At 53.8% G+C, this 20,052-nt stretch overlaps 1 protein-coding gene across 1 annotated transcript; it reads right to left on the reverse strand.

Moving 5' to 3' along the window:
* Positions 1-4,962: 4,962 nt before the first annotated feature.
* On the reverse strand, positions 4,963-9,736 carry PMVK (phosphomevalonate kinase). The gene is made up of 5 exons (XM_040332811.1): positions 9,595-9,736; positions 9,053-9,116; positions 7,244-7,396; positions 6,957-7,086; positions 4,963-5,522 (listed from the first exon to the last, which is right to left on the reverse strand). The coding sequence occupies exons 1-5, from the start codon at positions 9,684-9,686 to the stop codon at positions 5,374-5,376; spliced, it is 588 nt and encodes a 195-aa protein (XP_040188745.1). The 5' UTR covers positions 9,687-9,736; the 3' UTR covers positions 4,963-5,373.
* Between the last annotated feature and the right edge of the window lie 10,316 nt (positions 9,737-20,052).

Below are 20,052 nucleotides of genomic sequence, written 5' to 3' on the forward strand. Positions count from 1 at the left end.
AGGCGGCCGCGCGATGACGAAGGCTGGCGTGCGCCTGAGGACACGCCCCCCTCCCCCAAGCCGCTGAGGTCAGAGCGCTCGGGAGGGGAGGGGCGTCACGTGACGCGGAAGTGGAAGGCCGCGCACGTGGTGGCGCCCATAGCCCCGCCCACTCACTTTAGACGCTTCTTTGTTTACATGTCAAAAGATGTTTTTTTGGGGGTTTTATTTGCTGGAAAATTACTTGGAACCCCCAAACAGTATTTATATATATATATTTTTTCTTCTAGCAGAGACCCTAGAGAATATAAAACGGCGATCCGAAACCGTGCAATTTTTTTATATTACACGCAAATGTGCAGCGATTTTGCAAACGCATTTTTTTGGGGGGGAAAATACATTTGAAAGAATTTTAAAAACACAATATAGACCCCATTTTTTATTTGTTTTGTATAATGTGAAAGATGAAGTTACACCGAGTAATTAGATACCTAACCGCCTCAATACCGGGGGGGGGGCACTTTCCCCCCTTCCTGCCCAGGGTGGTGTTCAGCCTTCAGCGCTGTCGCACTTTGAATAACAATTGCGCGGTCATACGACGCTGTACACAAACTACATTTTTCCCCACAAATAGAGATTTATTTTGCTGGGATTTCATCACCTCTGGGGGCTTTCTTATTTTATGCTAAAGAAACTAAAAAAGTTTTGAAAAAAAAAAAGTTTTTCTTCATTTCTGTTATAAAATTTGAGGCGGCACTGATGTGAACTGTTGAGACAACACTAATTTGGCGGCACTGATGAGACGACACTGATGTGGTGGCACTGATGAGACGACACTGATGTGCACTGATGATACGACACTGATGTGCACTGATGAGGCGGGACTAATGAGACGACACTGATGTGGCAACACTGATGTGGTGGCACTGAGACGACACTGATGTGGCGGCACTGATGAGACTAAACTGATGTGGTGGCACTGATGAGACGACACTGATGTGCACTGATGAGACGACACTGATGTGCACTGATGAGGCGGGACAAATGAGACGACACTGATGTGGCAACACTGATGTGGTGGCACTGAGACGACACTGATGTGGCGGCACTGATGAGACTAAACTGATGTGGTGGCACTGATGAGACGACACTGATGTGACGGGACTTATGGGCACTAATGAGGCAGCACTGATGTGCACTGAAGAGGCGGCAGTGATGTGACGGCATTGATGAGGTGGAACTTATGAGGCAGCACTAATGGGCACTGATGTGGCAGCACTGATGTATACTGATGAGGCGGCAGTGATGTGACGGCATTGATGAGGTGGAACTTATGAGGCAGCACTAATGGGCACTGATGTGGCAGCACTGATGTGTACTGATGAGGCGGCAGTGATCTAGCGGCACTGATGTGGCAGCACTGTTGAGGAGGCACTGATATGTAGAATTGATTGGCATTGATAGGCGGCACTGATATGTAGAATTGATGGGCACTGACAGGTTGCACTGATGAGGAGGCACTAATATGTAGAATTGATTGGCGTTGATAGGCGGCACTGATATGCAGCACTGATGGGCACTGCCAGGTGTTACTGATGGACACTAATAGATGGCACTGATGGGCAGCACTGATGATGAGGTACTGACAGGTGTTACTGATAGGCACTGTGGTGGGCACTGATTGGCAGCTGATGGGCACGGATTTGCAGCTGTGGTGGGCACCTCTCATGGGGGCTGAGCTGATAATGAATGTGCTGATTATCAGCGCAGACCCCCCCCTCCCTCTGACAGGAGGAGCTGCCCCCTGTCAGCGCGAACCATGGAAAGTCATTTACCGGCACTCCCTGGGTCACTCTGTGATTGGTCACAGCTAATCACATGGTGAGGAGCCTCTGTCAGAAGCTCCTTACCACGATCGGCGATGCGGTGCGTCAGACTGGCACACAGCACCACCGATCACCGCGCTGCGCGCCGGCATGTCGTCCTGAGAGACTTAATATGACGCCCGGTCAGGAAATTGCGCCCCCTCGTGGAATGGCGACAAACTGCGGCACTTCATAATCTCAATAGGCGACGCTTTAAAACGCCTTTACAGGTGAGAGTCACAGGGGGGGTCTGGTGCTAGAATTAGAAATCCTCATGTGTGTGTAGAATTTGGGAGTGAAACGCCGTATAAAATGATATATCGCGTTCTCATCATCCTAAATACGTATACAAACAGGAAAGACCAAATAAGGGGCGGGGCTATAAAACATGCCACTGAGAAAACTCCACACAAGATATATATCAAACGCTTTTATTAAAATACGCCCATCGGCCTAAAAACACGGAGATATTCATACCAGACATGGCAAAGCATCGTGGTACATTTTGTGGTAACATGAAAGTTTGTATACGTGTTCAATGGTGGACTGGTCAACGCGTTTCATGGGAACCCCACTTCCTCAGGACAACCCCAGCATATGGCTCTCAAGGGGTGATATAAAACTGTTATATGGACCATCAAAGGGAGGCAACTCAATAACAAGTGATCTAGTTTCTCCATTTGGGGGATTTCACGTCACTTCCTGTCCCATAGCCAAAAACAGGAAGTGAGTGTCACCAGGACTAGTGTCCCCACTGGGGAGATTTCACTTCATGTCCCATAGCCAAAAACAGGAAGTGAGTGTCACCAGGACTAGTGTCCCCACTGGTGAGATTTCACTTCCTGTCCCATAGCCAAAAACAGGAAGTGAGTGTCACCAGGACTAGTGTCCCCACTGGGGAGATTTCACTTCCTGTCCCATAACCAAAAACAGGAAGTGAGTGTCACCAGGACTAGTGTCCCCACTGGGGAGATTTCACTTCCTGTCCCATAGCCAAAAACAGGAAGTGAGTGTCACCAGGACTAGTGTGCCCATTGGGGAGATTTCACTTCCTGTCCCATAACCAAAAACAGGAAGTGAGTGTCACCAGGACTAGTGTGCCCACTGGGGAGATTTCACTTCCTGTCCCATAACCAAAAACAGGAAGTGAGTGTCACCAGGACTAGTGTGCCCATTGGGGAGATTTTACTTCCTGTTCCATAGCCAAAAACAGGAAGTGAGTGTCACCAGGACTAGTGTGCCCATTGGGGAGATTTTACTTCCTGTTCCATAGCCAAAAACAGGAAGTGAGTGTCACCAGGACTAGTGTCCCCACTGGGGAGATTTCACTTCCTGTCCCATAGCCAAAAACAGGAAGTGAGTGTCACCAGGACTAGTGTGCCCACTGGGGAGATTTCACTTCCTGTCCCATAACCAAAAACAGGAAGTGAGTGTCACCAGGACTAGTGTGCCCATTGGGGAGATTTTACTTCCTGTTCCATAGCCAAAAACAGGAAGTGAGTGTCACCAGGACTAGTGTGCCCATTGGGGAGATTTTACTTCCTGTTCCATAGCCAAAAACAGGAAGTGAGTGTCACCAGGACTAGTGTCCCCACTGGGGAGATTTCACTTCCTGTCCCATAGCCAAAAACAGGAAGTGAGTGTCACCAGGATTAGTGTGCCCACTGGGGAGATTTCACTTCCTGTCCCATAGCCAAAAACAGGAAGTGAGTGTCACCAGGACTAGTGTGCCCATTGGGAGATTTTACTTCCTGTTCCATAGCCAAAAACAGGAAGTGAGTATCACCAGGATTAGTGTGTCGGTGATAAAAGGACAATAGAGAGGGGGGGATCTCCCTCACGGGGACACAGAGAATAATGAAGACCCACCAGGGGGTCTAATCCCTCTCCACTCCATCCAACAGCCATGGATGGAGTGAAGGTTGGGAAGACAGCTGTGTATTCCTCTCATCAATACCTAGGGGGGGGGGGGGGGGTATTTGAGGAAGGCGGGGGAGGGACAGCCCCTTTGTCTGTATTGTTGGTCCTCCTGATGATGGACAGTGGGGGGGGGGGGGGGGGGAGGGAAGTCATTGTCCACATTGGTGATATTGGCACTATGTTCAGTATGAAGGTGATGCCGGCTTCATGAACAGGGGGTCACCCCGCCAATCACCTCTCTGCCTAGGGGGGTGGGGGGCTGAACCCCATCAGCTATGGAAGAGGGAGCCAGCTAGGAGTCCCAGAAATGAGGACACTGCACTGGGGCCACCCACAGACCCAGCTCGGGCGTACCGCCTGTACCCCCCTATCGGCACCCTCGTGTATGGACACCCCTACCCTGGCCAATCACAGGAGAACTTATTGGCCAGAATGGTCCTCCAGCAGATCCCTATTGATCCTCCATCACCCGGCAATTAATGCTCCAGTCTGGGGACTGAAGGACACCAGATACCCCCCTCCTCCTCCGATCCTGGGGGGTGGGGTCAACCTCAACCTCTTCCTCCGGACAGTACAGGGGGCAGATAATGACCCCCAATAATCTCATTGTGCCCACATACATGGTGGTGTTGGAGGGGGGTCCTTCCTCTGTGCGGCTACGGGCAGTATTTGGGGGTCCCTACCTCCGAGGGGCACCAACAAACTGTTTCTTACCTCTGAGGAGCTCCTTCACCCCTTAAGGGGCAATTTTGGGGGAGGGGAGGGAAAGATCATCCCGTATGTGTCGGTGTTGGTGGCATACTTTGTGTTGATTGGCTATAGGGTCATCCAATTGGTGTTGGGGGAAGAAAGCTGTTGATAGGGGCCCCTTTATAAGGCTACATCCCATGAGGGTGACCCCCATAGGTCAATGGAGGTTCCGGGGGTCACCCTGCCACAAGCAGAGCCATTGTTAAAGTCTTCCAAGGAGGAGGAGCCCAGACACTATTCTAAGCCTGGGTGGGTTCATCCTCATCCCCTCCCCCCACACAGTACAATGGAAACACCCCCAATAATCTCAGTAAAGTATTGCGCCAATGTGGGCGGAGTCTGACGAGTTGTGGGTCGGGAATTATTCACATTCATTGGCTCTGTAATTCACGAAGGTTAGCTGCTGCAAAAGTGAAAACTCCGCCCACACAAGAAACAAAAACTCATCAAATCATTGGAATCATTTATTAGTGTAAATAAATAACAGACACGCGTTTAGAGGCGGGGCCAACCCGCCAACGCACTACAAGTCCCAGCAGGCACGCGGAATGAGAACCGGTCCACCTAGAACAGAAGCTTCACTTTGGGGGTGGACTGGCCCTTTAAGGAATGGATCAGCACCTGTAATGTATTTATGATCGGCGCCGACCCCCCAGCTCCGCCCCCCTTATCCGTACACTGCGATCAATACACGGGATACAGGAACTGTTCCTCCCACTTGGCTCCTCCCAGCAGCCCGACAGATAATTATTGTAAATTATTCAGATTTGGAGCGACGATCTGAGACACGTACGCCGATGATGCTCCGCCTACAAGCGATGCCACTCCCACGGGCGGGGGGTCAAAGTACGATGTCCGGTCACACCTCCGCGGTCAGCTTGCTGCGGATGAACGCCGTCAGTTGGCGGAGCTGCTCCTCCAGGGCGCTCTGATCGCCGTCGTTGGAGATGATCCAATCAAACGTCACGCCGGTGTCCAGACCGCACTCTGACTCCGCCTCGTCCACCTCTGCGGGGAAGACAGGAATAGAGAAGAGGGAATGGGGAGGAGTCTATGGAAGGACAGCCGCCAATCATCGCAGAGCGCTCCGGTCACATGGCTTACACCGAGCGCCCCAATCATTTCCCATAGAGGGTCCCTCTAGTGGAGGGGTGTGGTGTACAGGGGGACTCTGATAGGAACTCTATTATAAGGGGGGGGGGGGGTCTGATGACTACTATTGATGTGGGGGGGAAGGGGGGGGGGGGGCGACGACGACTCTGATGAAGACCCTAATGTAAGAGGTGACCCTCATGTGGAAAGGGGGGGGGGGGGGAGACCTGATGGGGACTCTGATGAGGGCTGTTGATGTGGGGGGGGGGGGAGGCAATGACTCTGATGGAGACCCTAATGTAAGGGGTGACCCTCATGTGGTGGGACTCTGATGGAGGATCTGATGTGGATCCCGATGTGGGGGAGTTTTGGGAGATCAGCTGGGGACCCTGATGTAGGGGAGGGGGACTTTAATAAGGACTACTGATGTAGGGGGGCCTCTGGAGACCCGAATGTAGGGGGGGGGATTTGATGTGGGGGGGACTCTGATGGGAACCCTGATGTGGGGGGGGGCTCTGATGGGGACCCTGATGTATGGGGGGGATTCTGATGGGGATCCTGATGTGGGGGGGGCTCTGATGGGGGCCCTGATGTATGGAGGGGGGACTCTGATGGGGACCCTGATGTGGGGGGGGGGCTCTGATGGGGACCCTGATGTGGGGGGGGGGCTCTGATGTAGGGGGGGACGCTGATGGGGGCCCTGATGTATGGGGGGGCTCTGATGGGGACCCTGATGAAGGGGGGGACTGATGGGGACCCTGATGTAAGGGGGGCTCTGATGGGGACCCTGATGTAGGGGGGGGGGGCTCTGATGGGGACCCTGGTGTAGGGGGGGGGCTCTGATAGGGACCATGGTGTAGGGGGGGGCTCTGATGGAGACCCTGATGTAGGGGGGGGGCTCTGATGGGGACCCTGATGTAGGGGGGGGGGCTCTGATGGGGACCCTGATGTAGGGGGGGGGCTCTGATGGAGACCCTGATGTAGGGGGGCCTCTGGAGACCCGAATGTAGGGGGGGGGATTTGATGTGGGGGGGGGCTCTGATGGGGACCCTGATGTGGGGGGGGGGGCTCTGATGGGGACCCTGATGTGGGGGGGGCTCTGATGTAGGGGGGGACTCTGATGGGGGCCCTGATGGGGACCCTGATGTATGGGGGGGCTCTGATGGGGACCCTGGTGTAGGGGTGGGCTCTGATGGGGACCCTGATGAAGGGGGGGACTGATGGGGACCCTGATGTAGGGGGGGGCTCTGATGGGGACCCTGATGTAGGGGGGGGGGCTCTGATGGAGACCCTGATGTAGGGGGGGGGGCTCTGATGGGGGGTTGTTGGGACCCCCTTGTATCTCCTCACCGGGGGTGAACTCCCATCCTCTGGCCCTCCGGGTCTCTGGTGACGCCTCAACGCGCACGGTCTGGGTGACGTCGCGATACGATGACAGGAACCAATCCACGTCTGACCTCCGCCGCGCGTCACTGATGATCTGATTGGAGAGAAGGAAGTGTCAGCAGATGCAGTGGGAGGGCGGTGTGGCCCCTGGTGGGTGGAGCCTATGAAGACTTGTGGGGAGGGGAGGATTACTGAGACATTGGATTGGTTGCCATGGTTACAACTCGCCCTGTGGGCGGGGAATTCCTTACCCACACAGGCTGGGTCACGCCCTCCACGATGAGGCGGCAGAAGAAGCCGGGGTCGGAGTTCCTCTTCTCCTCCCCCCAGCGGATCATGGCGGCTCGGTACGTCTCTTTGTACTCGCTGGCGTCCAGCAGACGTTGGAAGTCCAAACCGCGTTCCTGGGGAGGAAAGGAGAGCGACATATAGAGGGGGCGGGGCCCAAATACAGAGCGACATATAGAGGGGCGGAGCACAAGGCGGGGCCCTAATACAGAGCGACATATAGAGGGGCGGAGCACAAGGCGGGGCCCAAATACAGAGCGACATATAGAGGGGCGGAGCACAAGGCGGGCCCTAATACAGAGCGACATATAGATGGTCGGAGCCCTAATACAGAGCGACATATAGAGGGGCGGAGCACAAGGCAGGGCCCTAATACAGAGCGACATATAGAGGGGCGGAGCAAAAGGCGGGGCCCTAATACAGAGCGACATATAGAGGGGCGGAGCACAAGGCGGGCCCTAATACAGAGCGACATATAGATGGTCGGAGCCCTAATACAGAGCGACATATAGAGGGGCGGAGCACAAGGCAGGGCCCTAATACAGAGCGACATATAGAGGGGCGGAGCAAAAGGCGGGGCCCTAATACAGAGCGACATATAGAGGGGCGGAGCACAAGGCGGGCCCTAATACAGAGCGACATATAGAGGGGCGGAGCACAAGGCGGGGCCCTAATACAGAGCGACATATAGAGGGGCGGAGCACAAGGCGGGGCCCAAATATAGAGTGACATATAGAGGGGCGGAGTACAAGGCGGGGCCTAATATAGGAGGACATATAGATGGGCGGAGCACAAGGCGGGGCCCTAATACAGAGCGTCATATAGAGGGGCGGAGCACAAGGCGGGGCCCTAATACAGAGCGACATATAGAGGGGTGTAGTACAAGGTGGGGCCCTAATATAGGGGGACATATAGAGGGGGCGGAGCACAAGGCAGGCCTAATATAGGGGGACATATAGAGGGGGCGGAGCACAAGGCAGGCCTAATATAGGGGGACATATAGAGGGGCGGAGCACAAGGCGGGGCCCTAATATAGGGGGACATATAGAGGGGGCGGAGCACAAGGCAGGCCTAATATAGGGGGACATATAGAGGGGCGGAGCACAAGGCGGGGCCCTAATATGGGGGACATATAGAGGGGCGGAGCACAAGGCGGGCCCTAATATGGGGGACATATAGAGGGGCGGAGCACAAGGTGGGGCCCTAATACAGAGTGCCATATAGAGGGGGCGGAGTACAAGGCGGGGCCTAATATAGGGGGACATATAGAGGGGGCGGAGTACAAGGCGGGGCCTAATATAGGGGGACATGTAGAGGGGGCGGAGCACAAGGCGGGGCCTAATATAGGGGGACATGTAGAGGGGGCGGAGCACAAGGCGGGGCCTAATATAGGGGGACATGTAGAGGGGGCGGAGTACAAGGTGGGGCCTAATATAGGGGGACATGTAGAGGGGGCGGAGCACAAGGCGGGGCCTAATATAGGGGGACATGTAGAGGGGGCGGAGCACAAGGCGGGGCCTAATATAGGGGGACATGTAGAGGGGGCGGAGTACAAGGTGGGGCCTAATATAGGGGGACATGTAGAGGGGGCGGAGCACAAGGCGGGGCCTAATATAGGGGGACATGTAGAGGGGGCGGAGTACAAGGTGGGGCCTAATATAGGGGGACATGTAGAGGGGGCGGAGCACAAGGCGGGGCCCTAATACAGAGGGACATATGGAGGGGCGGAGTACAAGGCGGGGCCTAATATAGGGGGACATCCCGACACTCACCTGAGCAAACTGCTTCTTTAGGGGCCCCGAGAGACGTAGGATGGCGCACGTGTCACCGCTGAGGCTGGAAAGCAAAAGAGTGGGGGAGGGGTCAGAGACATGATATGGGAGGAGTCAGAAACATAATGGGGGAGGGGGTCAGAGAAATAATGGGGGAGGAGTCAGAGAAATAATGGGGAGGGGTCAGAGACATCATAGGGGAGGAGTCAGAGAAATAATAGCGTGGGGTCACACATAAAGGGGAAGAAGCAATGGGGGAGGGGTCAGAGACATCGTGGGGGAGGAGCCAGAGACATAATGGGGAGGAGCCACAGACATAAAAGAGAAGAAGTGGGGGGGGGCGGGGTCAGACATGATAAGAAGTAGTGGGAGGGGTCAGAGACATCATAGGGGAGGAGTCAGAGAAATAATAGCGTGGGGGTCACACATAAAGGGGAAGGAGCAATGGGGAGGGGTCAGAGACATCATGGGGGAGGAGCCACAGACATAAGAGAGAAGAAGCATGGGGGGAGGGGTCAGACACGTGTCCTGATCTCGGTCACCTCTCCTGTAGTCGGTCGGTGATGAAATCTTTCCCGGATTTCCTCTTCCCGCTGAACACCAAAACCAACCGGGGAGCCGCCATCTCCTCCATACCGGAGCCCCGCCCACTACTCTTCCGCTCCGCCCCATCATGGCACTCATGCCACCGGGCCCCGCCCCCATCGCCGGACGCCATTCGTCCGACCACGCCCCTGACATTACACACAGCTTGCATGCTCCGCCCCCTCCTCGATCTTCCGTCCGTCTGCCCCGCCCCTTCTACCTAGCGTCACACACCACGAGCCGCTGTTTCATCAGATTAGGCGACCAGTCAGAATTGGTAACGGAAGTGACGTTTCGGTGCCGCCATCTTGCAACACCCCGCACTCCTCCATAGTGAGAAGGGGGGAGAGCGGACATCTTGTTACACCCACCGGGAGTTTTTCATTGTACACTTATTTTTAACAGTAAAGTGACTTTATAGAGTGAAATACGGGACTTGGAGCCCCCTCATCTCATAGGTTTGCTAATCTGACAGAACACTTTTAAAATTCAACATCCAACCAGTCACACGGAATTCTAAGTACAGTAAAACCTTGGTTTGAGAGTGACTTGGTTTGAGAGCGTTTTGCAAGACAAGCAAAATGTTTTAATGAATTTTGCCTTGATATACAAGCGATGTCTTGATATAAGAGTAGCGTCACAGCTGAGTATAAAAGAGAAGAGAGGCTCCTCCTCTAAGTGTAGCAATCTGGTTACATTTAATGAAGGGACAACATTTGCTACACTTAGAGGCGCCTCTCTTCTCTTTTATACCCTGTAAAAAAAATATATGCTTTGATATACAAGCGCTTTGGATTACAAGCATGTTTCTGGAACAAATTATCCTCGCAAACTCTGTTCAAGCAGAGTTCCACCAAAAAGCACTCCTCGCCCCCTGACAGGTCACATTTGGCGGGGGGGGGGGGGGGTGGGGGCTTCGTTAGGAATAGGACTTTCTACTTCCACCTACTGGCCGCCTAGATGACTCCTCCTCTCACCCTAGGCGGCCCCTCCCTCTAGGCGATCTCCTGGGACGCGTGCGGTGACAGGTCCCAGGAGATCGCCTGTCCGCTCCGAGCGTGCAGAGCGACTTGCGCAGGTGCAGTGTGTGCCCGGCCGTAAAGTCGAAAGCTGTCACGGCCTGGTGCCCAGAGTGGCAATGGAGGCGCCAAGGAGAAGAGCGACGCTCAGGGCAGCCGCATCGCTGGACCGTGGAGCAGGTGAGTGTCTGTTTATTAAACAAAAAAAGTCTGGAACTCCCCTTTATAAATAAGTGTAAAATGAAAAACGATATACTATGGAGGAGTGCGGGGTGTACCAAGATGTCCGCTTTCCCCCTTCTCACTGTATCCTTACTATGGAGGAGTGCGGGGTGTACCAAGATGTCCGCTCTCCCCCTTCTCACTGTATCCTTACTATGGAGGAGTGCGGGGTGTAGCAAGATGTCCGCTTTCCCCTTCTCACTGTATCCTTACTATGGAGGGGTGCGGGGTGTACCAAGATGTCCGCTTTCCCCCTTCTCACTCTATCCTTACTATGGAGGAGTGCGGGGTGTACCAAGATGTCCGCTTTCCCCTTCTCACTGTATCCTTACTATGGAGGAGTGCGGGGTGTACCAAGATGTCCGCTTTCCCCTTCTCACTGTATCCTTACTATGGAGGAGTGCGGGGTGTACCAAGATGTCCGCTCCTCCCCTTCTCACTCTATCCTTACTATGGAGGAGTGCGGGGTGTACCAAGATGTCCACTTTCCCCCTTCTCACTGTATCCTTACTATGGAGGAGTGCGGGGTGTACCAAGATGTCCGCTTTCCCCCTTCTCACTGTATCCTTACTATGGAGGAGTGCGGGGTGTACCAAGATGTCCGCTCTCCCCCTTCTCACTGTATCCTTACTATGGAGGAGTGCGGGGTGTACCAAGATGTCCGCTCTCCCCCTTCTCACTGTATCCTTACTATGGAGGAGTGCGGGGTGTAGCAAGATGTCCGCTGCCTCCTTCTCTCTGTATCCTTACTATGGAGGAGTGCGGGGTGTACCAAGATGTCCGCTTTCCCTTCTCTCTGTATCCTTACTATGGAGGAGTGCGGGGTGTACCAAGATGTCCGCTTTCCCCCTTCTCACTGTATCCTTACGATGGAGGAGTGCGGGGTGTACCAAGATGTCCGCTTTCCCCCTTATCACTGTATCCTTACTATGGAGGAGTGCGGGGTGTACCAAGATGTCCGCTTTCCCCCTTCTCACTGTATCCTTACTATGGAGGAGTGCGGGGTGTACCAAGATGTCCGCTCCTCCCCTTCTCACTGTATCCTTACTATGGAGGAGTGCGGGGTGTACCAAGATGTCCGCTCCTCCCCTTCTCACTGTATCCTTACTATGGAGGAGTGCGGGGTGTACCAAGATGTCCGCTCTCCCCCTTCTCAGTGTATCCTTACTATGGAGGAGTGTGGGGTGTACCAAGATGTCCGCTTTCCCCCTTCTCACTGTATCCTTACTATGGAGGGGTGCGGGGTGTACCAAGATGTCCGCTTTCCTCTTCTCAGTGTATCCTTACTATGGAGGAGTGCGGGGTGTACCAAGATGTCCGCTTTCCTCTTCTCAGTGTATCCTTACTATGGAGGAGTGCGGGGTGTACCAAGATGTCCGCTTTCCTCTTCTCAGTGTATCCTTACTATGGAGGAGTGCGGGGTGTACCAAGATGTCCGCTCCTCCCCTTCTCACTGTATCCTTACTATGGAGGAGTGCGGGGTGTACCAAGATGTCCGCTCCTCCCCTTCTCACTGTATCCTTACTATGGAGGAGTGCGGGGTGTACCAAGATGTCCGCTCTCCCCCTTCTCACTGTATCCTTACTATGGAGGAGTGCGGGGTGTACCAAGATGTCCGCTCTCCCCCTTCTCAGTGTATCCTTACTATGGAGGAGTGCGGGTGAACCAAGATGTCCGCTCTCCCCATTATCACTGTATCCTTACTATGGAGGAGTGCGGGGTGTACCAAGATGTCCGCTTTCCCCCTTCTCACTGTATCCTTACTATGGAGGAGTGCGGGGTGTACCAAGATGTCCGCTCTCCCCCTTCTCAGTGTATCCTTACTATGGAGGAGTGTGGGGTGTACCAAGATGTCCGCTCTCCCCCTTCTCACTGTATCCTTACTATGGAGGAGTGTGGGGTGTACCAAGATGTCCGCTCTCCCCCTTCTCACTGTATCCTTACTATGGAGGGGTGCGGGGTGTACCAAGATGTCCGCTTTCCTCTTCTCAGTGTATCCTTACTATGGAGGAGTGCGGGGTGTACCAAGATGTCCGCTTTCCTCTTCTCAGTGTATCCTTACTATGGAGGAGTGCGGGGTGTACCAAGATGTCCGCTCTCCCCATTATCACTGTATCCTTACTATGGAGGAGTGTGGGGTGTACCAAGATGTCCGCTTTCCCCCTTCTCACTGTATCCTTACTATGGAGGGGTGTGGGGTGTACCAAGATGTCCGCTTTCCCCCTTCTCAGTGTATCCTTACTATGGAGGAGTGTTGGGTGTACCAAGATGTCCGCTTTCCCCCTTCTCAGTGTATCCTTACTATGGAGGAGTGTTGGGTGTACCAAGATGTCCGCTTTCCCCTCCTCAGTGTATCCTTACTATGGAGGGGTGCGGGGTGTACCAAGATGTCCGCTTTCCTCTTCTCAGTGTATCCTTACTATGGAGGAGTGCGGGGTGTACCAAGATGTCCGCTCCTCCCCTTCTCACTGTATCCTTACTATGGAGGAGTGTGGGGTGTACCAAGATGTCCGCTCTCCCCCTTCTCAGTGTATCCTTACTATGGAGGAGTGTTGGGTGTACCAAGATGTCCGCTTTCCCCTCCTCAGTGTATCCTTACTATGGAGGAGTGTTGGGTGTACCAAGATGTCCGCTTTCCCCTCCTCAGTGTATCCTTACTATGGAGGAGTGCGGGGTGTACCAAGATGTCCGCTCCTCCCCTTCTCAGTGTATCCTTACTATGGAGGGGTGCGGGGTGTACCAAGATGTCCGCTTTCCTCTTCTCAGTGTATCCTTACTATGGAGGAGTGCGGGGTGTACCAAGATGTCCGCTTTCCCCCTTCTCACTGTATCCTTACTATGGAGGAGTGTGGGGTGTACCAAGATGTCCGCTTTCCCCCTTCTCACTGTATCCTTACTATGGAGGAGTGCGGGGTGTACCAAGATGTCCGCTTTCCCTTCTCTCTGTATCCTTACTATGGAGGAGTGCGGGGTGTACCAAGATGTCCGCTTTCCCCCTTCTCACTGTATCCTTACTATGGAGGAGTGCGGGGTGTACCAAGATGTCCGCTGCCTCCTTCTCACTGTATCCTTACTGTGGAGGAGTGCGGGGTGTACCAAGATGTCCGCTCTCCCCCTTCTCACTGTATCCTTACTATGGAGGAGTGTGGGGTGTACCAAGATGTCCGCTCCTCCCCTTCTCACTGTATCCTTACTATGGAGGAGTGCGGAGTGTACCAAGATGTCCGCTTTCCCCCTTATCACTGTATCCTTACTATGGAGGAGTGCGGGGTGTACCAAGATGTCCGCTTTCCCCCTTCTCACTGTATCCTTACTATGGAGGAGTGCGGGGTGTACCAAGATGTCCGCTCTCCCCCTTCTCACTGTATCCTTACTATGGAGGAGTGCGGGGTGTACCAAGATGTCCGCTCCTCCCCTTCTCACTGTATCCTTACTATGGAGGAGTGCGGGGTGTACCAAGATGTCCGCTCTCCCCCTTCTCACTGTATCCTTACTATGGAGGAGTGCGGGGTGTACCAAGATGTCCGCTCTCCCCCTTCTCAGTGTATCCTTACTATAGAGGAGTGCGGGGTGTACCAAGATGTCCGCTCTCCCCCTTCTCAGTGTATCCTTACTATAGAGGAGTGCGGGGTGTACCAAGATGTCCGCTCTCCCCCTTCTCACTGTATCCTTACTATGGAGGAGTGTGGGGTGTACCAAGATGTCCGCTCTCCCCCTTCTCACTGTATCCTTACTATGGAGGAGTGCGGGGTGTACCAAGATGTCCGCTTCCCCCTTCTCACTGTATCCTTACTATGGAGGAGTGTGGGGTTCACCAAGATGTCCGCTCTCCCCTTCTCACTCTATCCTTACTATGGAGGGGTGCGGGGTGTACCAAGATGTCCGCTTTCCTCTTCTCAGTGTATCCTTACTATGGAGGAGTGCGGGGTGTACCAAGATGTCCGCTTTCCCCTTCTCACTGTATCCTTACTATGGAGGGGTGCGGGGTGTACCAAGATGTCCGCTCCTCCCCTTCTCACTGTATCCTTACTATGGAGGAGTGCGGGGTGTACCAAGATGTCCGCTCCTCCCCTTCTCACTGTATCCTTACTATGGAGGAGTGCGGGGTGTACCAAGATGTCCGCTTTCCTCTTCTCAGTGTATCCTTACTATGGAGGAGTGCGGGGTGTACCAAGATGTCCGCTTTCCTCTTCTCAGTGTATCCTTACTATGGAGGAGTGCGGGGTGTACCAAGATGTCCGCTCCTCCCCTTCTCAGTGTATCCTTACTGTGGAGGAGTGCGGGGTGTACCAAGATGTCCGCTTTCCCCCTTCTCACTGTATCCTTACTATGGAGGAGTGCGGGGTGTACCAAGATGTCCCCTCTCCCCCTTCTCACTGTATCCTTACTATGGAGGAGTGCGGGGTGTACCAAGATGTCCGCTTCCCCTTCTCAGTGTATCCTTACTATGGAGGAGTGCGGGGTGTAACAAGATGTCCGCTCTCCCCCTTCTCACTGTATCCTTACTATGGAGGAGTGCGGGGTGTACCAAGATGTCCGCTCTCCCACTTCTCACTGTATCCTTACTATGGAGGAGTGCGGGGTGTACCAAGATGTCCGCTCTCCCCCTTCTCAGTGTATCCTTACTATGGAGGAGTGCGGGGTGTACCAAGATGTCCGCTCTCCCCCTTCTCAGTGTATCCTTACTATAGAGGAGTGCGGGGTGTACCAAGATGTCCGCTCCTCCCCTTCTCACTGTATCCTTACTATGGAGGAGTGCGGGGTGTACCAAGATGTCCGCTTTCCTCTTCTCAGTGTATCCTTACTATGGAGGAGTGCGGGGTGTACCAAGATGTCCGCTTTCCCCTTCTCACTGTATCCTTACTATGGAGGAGTGCGGGGTGTACCAAGATGTCCGCTTTCCTCTTCTCAGTGTATCCTTACTATGGAGGAGTGCGGGGTGTACCAAGATGTCCGCTTTCCCCTTCTCACTGTATCCTTACTATGGAGGGGTGCGGGGTGTACCAAGATGTCCGCTCCTCCCCTTCTCACTGTATCCTTACTATGGAGGAGTGCGGGGTGTACCAAGATGTCCGCTCCTCCCCTTCTCACTGTATCCTTACTATGGAGGAGTGCGGGGTGTACCAAGATGTCCGCTTTCCTCTTCTCAGTGTATCCTTACTATGGAGGAGTGCGGGGTGTACCAAGATGTCCGCTTTCCTCTTCTCAGTGTATCCTTACTATGGAGGAGTGCGGGGTGTACCAAGATGTCCGCTCCTCCCCTTCTCAGTGTATCCTTACTGTGGAGGAGTGCGGGGTGTACCAAGATGTCCGCTTTCCCCCTTCTCACTGTATCCTTACTATGGAGGAGTGCGGGGTTGTACCAAGATGTCCCCTCTCCCCCTTCTCACTGTATCCTTACTATGGAGGAGTGCGGGGTGTACCAAGATGTCCGCTTCCCCTTCTCAGTGTATCCTTACTATGGAGGAGTGCGGGGTGTAACAAGATGTCCGCTCTCCCCCTTCTCACTGTATCCTTACTATGGAGGAGTGCGGGGTGTACCAAGATGTCCGCTCTCCCACTTCTCACTGTATCCTTACTATGGAGGAGTGCGGGGTGTACCAAGATGTCCGCTCTCCCCCTTCTCAGTGTATCCTTACTATGGAGGAGTGCGGGGTGTACCAAGATGTCCGCTCTCCCCCTTCTCAGTGTATCCTTACTATAGAGGAGTGCGGGGTGTACCAAGATGTCCGCTCCTCCCCTTCTCACTGTATCCTTACTATGGAGGAGTGCGGGGTGTACCAAGATGTCCGCTTTCCTCTTCTCAGTGTATCCTTACTATGGAGGAGTGCGGGGTGTACCAAGATGTCCGCTTTCCCCTTCTCACTGTATCCTTACTATGGAGGAGTGCGGGGTGTACCAAGATGTCCGCTCTCCCCCTTCTCACTGTATCCTTACTATGGAGGAGTGCGGGGTGTACCAAGATGTCCGCTTTCCCCTTCTCACTGTATCCTTACTATGGAGGAGTGCGGGGTGTACCAAGATGTCCGCTTTCCTCTTCTCAGTGTATCCTTACTATGGAGGAGTGCGGGGTGTACCAAGATGTCCGCTTTCCCCTTCTCACTGTATCCTTACTATGGAGGAGTGCGGGGTGTACCAAGATGTCCGCTTTCCCCCTTCTCACTGTATCCTTACTATGGAGGAGTGCGGGGTGTACCAAGATGTCCGCTCCTCCCCTTCTCACTGTATCCTTACTATGGAGGAGTGCGGGGTGTACCAAGATGTCCGCTTTCCTCTTCTCAGTGTATCCTTACTATGGAGGAGTGCGGGGTGTACCAAGATGTCCGCTTTCCCCTTCTCACTGTATCCTTACTATGGAGGAGTGCGGGGTTGTACCAAGATGTCCGCTTTCCCCCTTCTCACTGTATCCTTACTATGGAGGGGTGCGGGGTGTACCAAGATGTCCGCTTTCCTCTTCTCAGTGTATCCTTACTATGGAGGAGTGCGGGGTGTACCAAGATGTCCGCTTTCCCCCTTCTCACTGTATCCTTACTATGGAGGAGTGCGGGGTGTACCAAGATGTCCGCTTTCCTCTTCTCAGTGTATCCTTACTATGGAGGAGTGCGGGGTGTACCAAGATGTCCGCTTTCCCCTCCTCAGTGTATCTGTGTTGTCACATGAAAAGATACAAGAAATGTCACAGTCCACCTTCGGGTCATATCCTCCAATCACCCGCCCCTCCCCCCCACTTATCTAAACCGAGGGGCGTGTCCACCATCAGCTTTTTGTGTTAGTATTTGGTGTAGCTCCGCCCCCTCCCTCATGGGGTGTGTCCACCTGCAGCTTCCTGTATTAGTATTTGGTGTAGCCTCGCCCCTTCTTCCACTTATCTAAACCAAGGGGCGTGTCCGCCTGCAGCTTTTTATGTTAGTATTTGGTGAGGCTCCACCCCCTCCCCCACTTATCTAAACTGGGGGGGCGTGTCCGCCTTCAGCTTCCTGTATTAGTATTTGGTGAGGCTCCACCCCTTCTTCCACTTATCTAAACCAAGGGGCGTGTCCACCTGCAGCTTCCTGTATTAGTATTTGGTGAGGCTCCACCCCCTGTTATCTAAACTGAGGGGCGTGTCCGCCTGCAGCTTCCTGTATTAGTATTTGGTGAGGCTCCACCCCCTCTTATCTAAACTGAGGGGCGTGTCTGCCTGCAGCTTCCTGTATTAGTATTTGGTGAGGCTCCACCCCCTCTTATCTAAACCAAGGGGCGTGTCCGCCTGCAGCTTCCCGTGTTAGTATTTGGCATAGCTCCGCCCCTTCTTTCACTTATCTAAACCAAGGGGCGTGTCCGCCTGCAGCTTCCCGTGTTAGTATTTGGCATAGCTCCGCCCCTTCTTTCACTTATCTAAACCAAGGGGCGTGTCCGCCTGCAGTTTCCCGTATTAGTGTAGCTCCACCCCTTCTTCTACTTATCTAAATCGTGGGGCGTGTCCGCCTGCAGCTTCCTGTATTAGTATTTGGTGTAGCTCCACCCCTTCTATCTATCTAAATCATGGGGCGTGTCCGCCTGCATCTTTTTGTGTATTTGACAAGGCTCCGCCCCCTCTCCACTTACCTAAACCCAGGGTGTGTCCGCCTGCAGCTTCCCGTGCATTTGGCAAAGCCCCGCCCCGTCCCCCACTTATTTAAATCGTGGGGCGTGTCCGCCTGCAGTTGTCTGTGTTAATATTTGGCGTAGCTCCGCCCCCCGACATCATCCAATTACAGATCTATGAATAGAAAGACTACAAGTCCCATCTTCCCCCCGTAACAGATTGAAGTCGTGTCACGTGCAGTCCATTGATCCTTCCTCTAGTCCCAGGACTGGAGGCCGGGGGGGGAGGAGCCTGCAAGCGCATTTCGTCATTTGTATTAAAAAAGGTGGACTGTCCCTTTAAATGGAAATCTCCGCCCACAACTCAATAAAGACACCAGAATACATTATATTGTTTTTTTTTTTTTTTACAATCTTTATTTGTCAAAGTGCATTTTAGTCCAACGGCAGTTGGGATTAAATTAAAAACGGCAAACAGCGCGGCGCCCGAACCCCCGAGCGGCGGGCGGACGGGCGCGGCGTGCAAAGCTACAAAAAACACACGTCAAGTGATTAGCTGCAAAAAACAAAACAAAAGTGTCACAAAAACAATCGCACACAAATAATCGGAGCCTATCCAAGACGATCCGGGGGCCCCGCCCACTGCGGCCGAGGGGGACCGCCTACTCACTCATCATACATTCAAATCAGGGCGGAGCCTCCATTGGCAGTGAGGCTTCCAAACAGAAATAAGAACTAAAAAGGCTCCATTCAGATCGGATCGCGGGGCGGAATCGCAGGAAACACGCGGGACGCGCGCGCGATGACATCACTTCTTAAAAAGGCGCCCCAAATCGCGTCATGGTTTTGCCGCAATTCTCGCACGTTAAATCGCGCTACGATTGTCGCTCAAAAAAGGAACATCGGCTTCTTTTGGGGGGGCGACGGCGCCGTGCGTTACGATTTGCCGCGGCTGCAGCACGATTAACCGCACTACAAATCACGCCGGGATTGGGGTGCCAATCAGAAGTAATGGTATTCGAAATGCGTCCCGCGTTTTGCAGCAATTTAGAATCGCGGCGATTCCACCCGCTAAGCTGCGGTCACACCTATGGAGCGCACGCACGCTCCCACGCGCCGCACGTCATGCGCCCCAATCATTTGATTAGGCCGCCCTACACGTGAGAAGCGCTCAAAACCTGACCCTTCTGAGAAATAGGCGCTGCACCGTGCGTTTTTGCGGCGTGCGTAGGGACGCGATTAAAGAATTAACGGCACCAGAAGAGCAGCGTGTTTTGGGCATGTGATTTTGCGCGCGTTCCCGTAAGGCTCCGTACACACCACGAACGTTGCGACGAAACGCGCGTGCGTTACGTATGGGGGCGGCCTATTCATTTCGGGTCTGCGACACCCACAGAAACGCGTTGCCCCTTAACAGACGCACAGCGGTGCCATTCGATTCTTCACGAGACCCCCCCCCCCGCGTGTCTGCTAACGTGTGCGTTTTCACAAGCGCCAAAAACGCACAGTGCCGCGGCACGCGACTCCGCAAAAATGAGTCAGGCTTGCGACTTCATTTAACAGCACTCAATGCGTCGCAATGAAATCGCGAAAAAAAAAAAAAAAGAA

Source organism: Rana temporaria, chromosome 13, assembly GCF_905171775.1.
Source record: "Rana temporaria chromosome 13, aRanTem1.1, whole genome shotgun sequence".
Lineage (NCBI taxonomy): Eukaryota > Metazoa > Chordata > Amphibia > Anura > Ranidae > Rana > Rana temporaria.

Coding starts and splice junctions, on each gene's coding strand:
- PMVK (XM_040332811.1), bottom strand. CDS start 9,686: ATGGAGGAGATGGCGGCTCCCCGGTTGGTTTTGGTGTTCAGCGGGAAG. Junction 9,117..9,594: donor ACCGACCGACTACAGGAGAG/GTGACCGAGATC, acceptor TTTGCTTTCCAG/CCTCAGCGGTGACACGTGCG. Junction 7,397..9,052: donor TAAAGAAGCAGTTTGCTCAG/GTGAGTGTCGGG, acceptor TTTCCTCCCCAG/GAACGCGGTTTGGACTTCCA.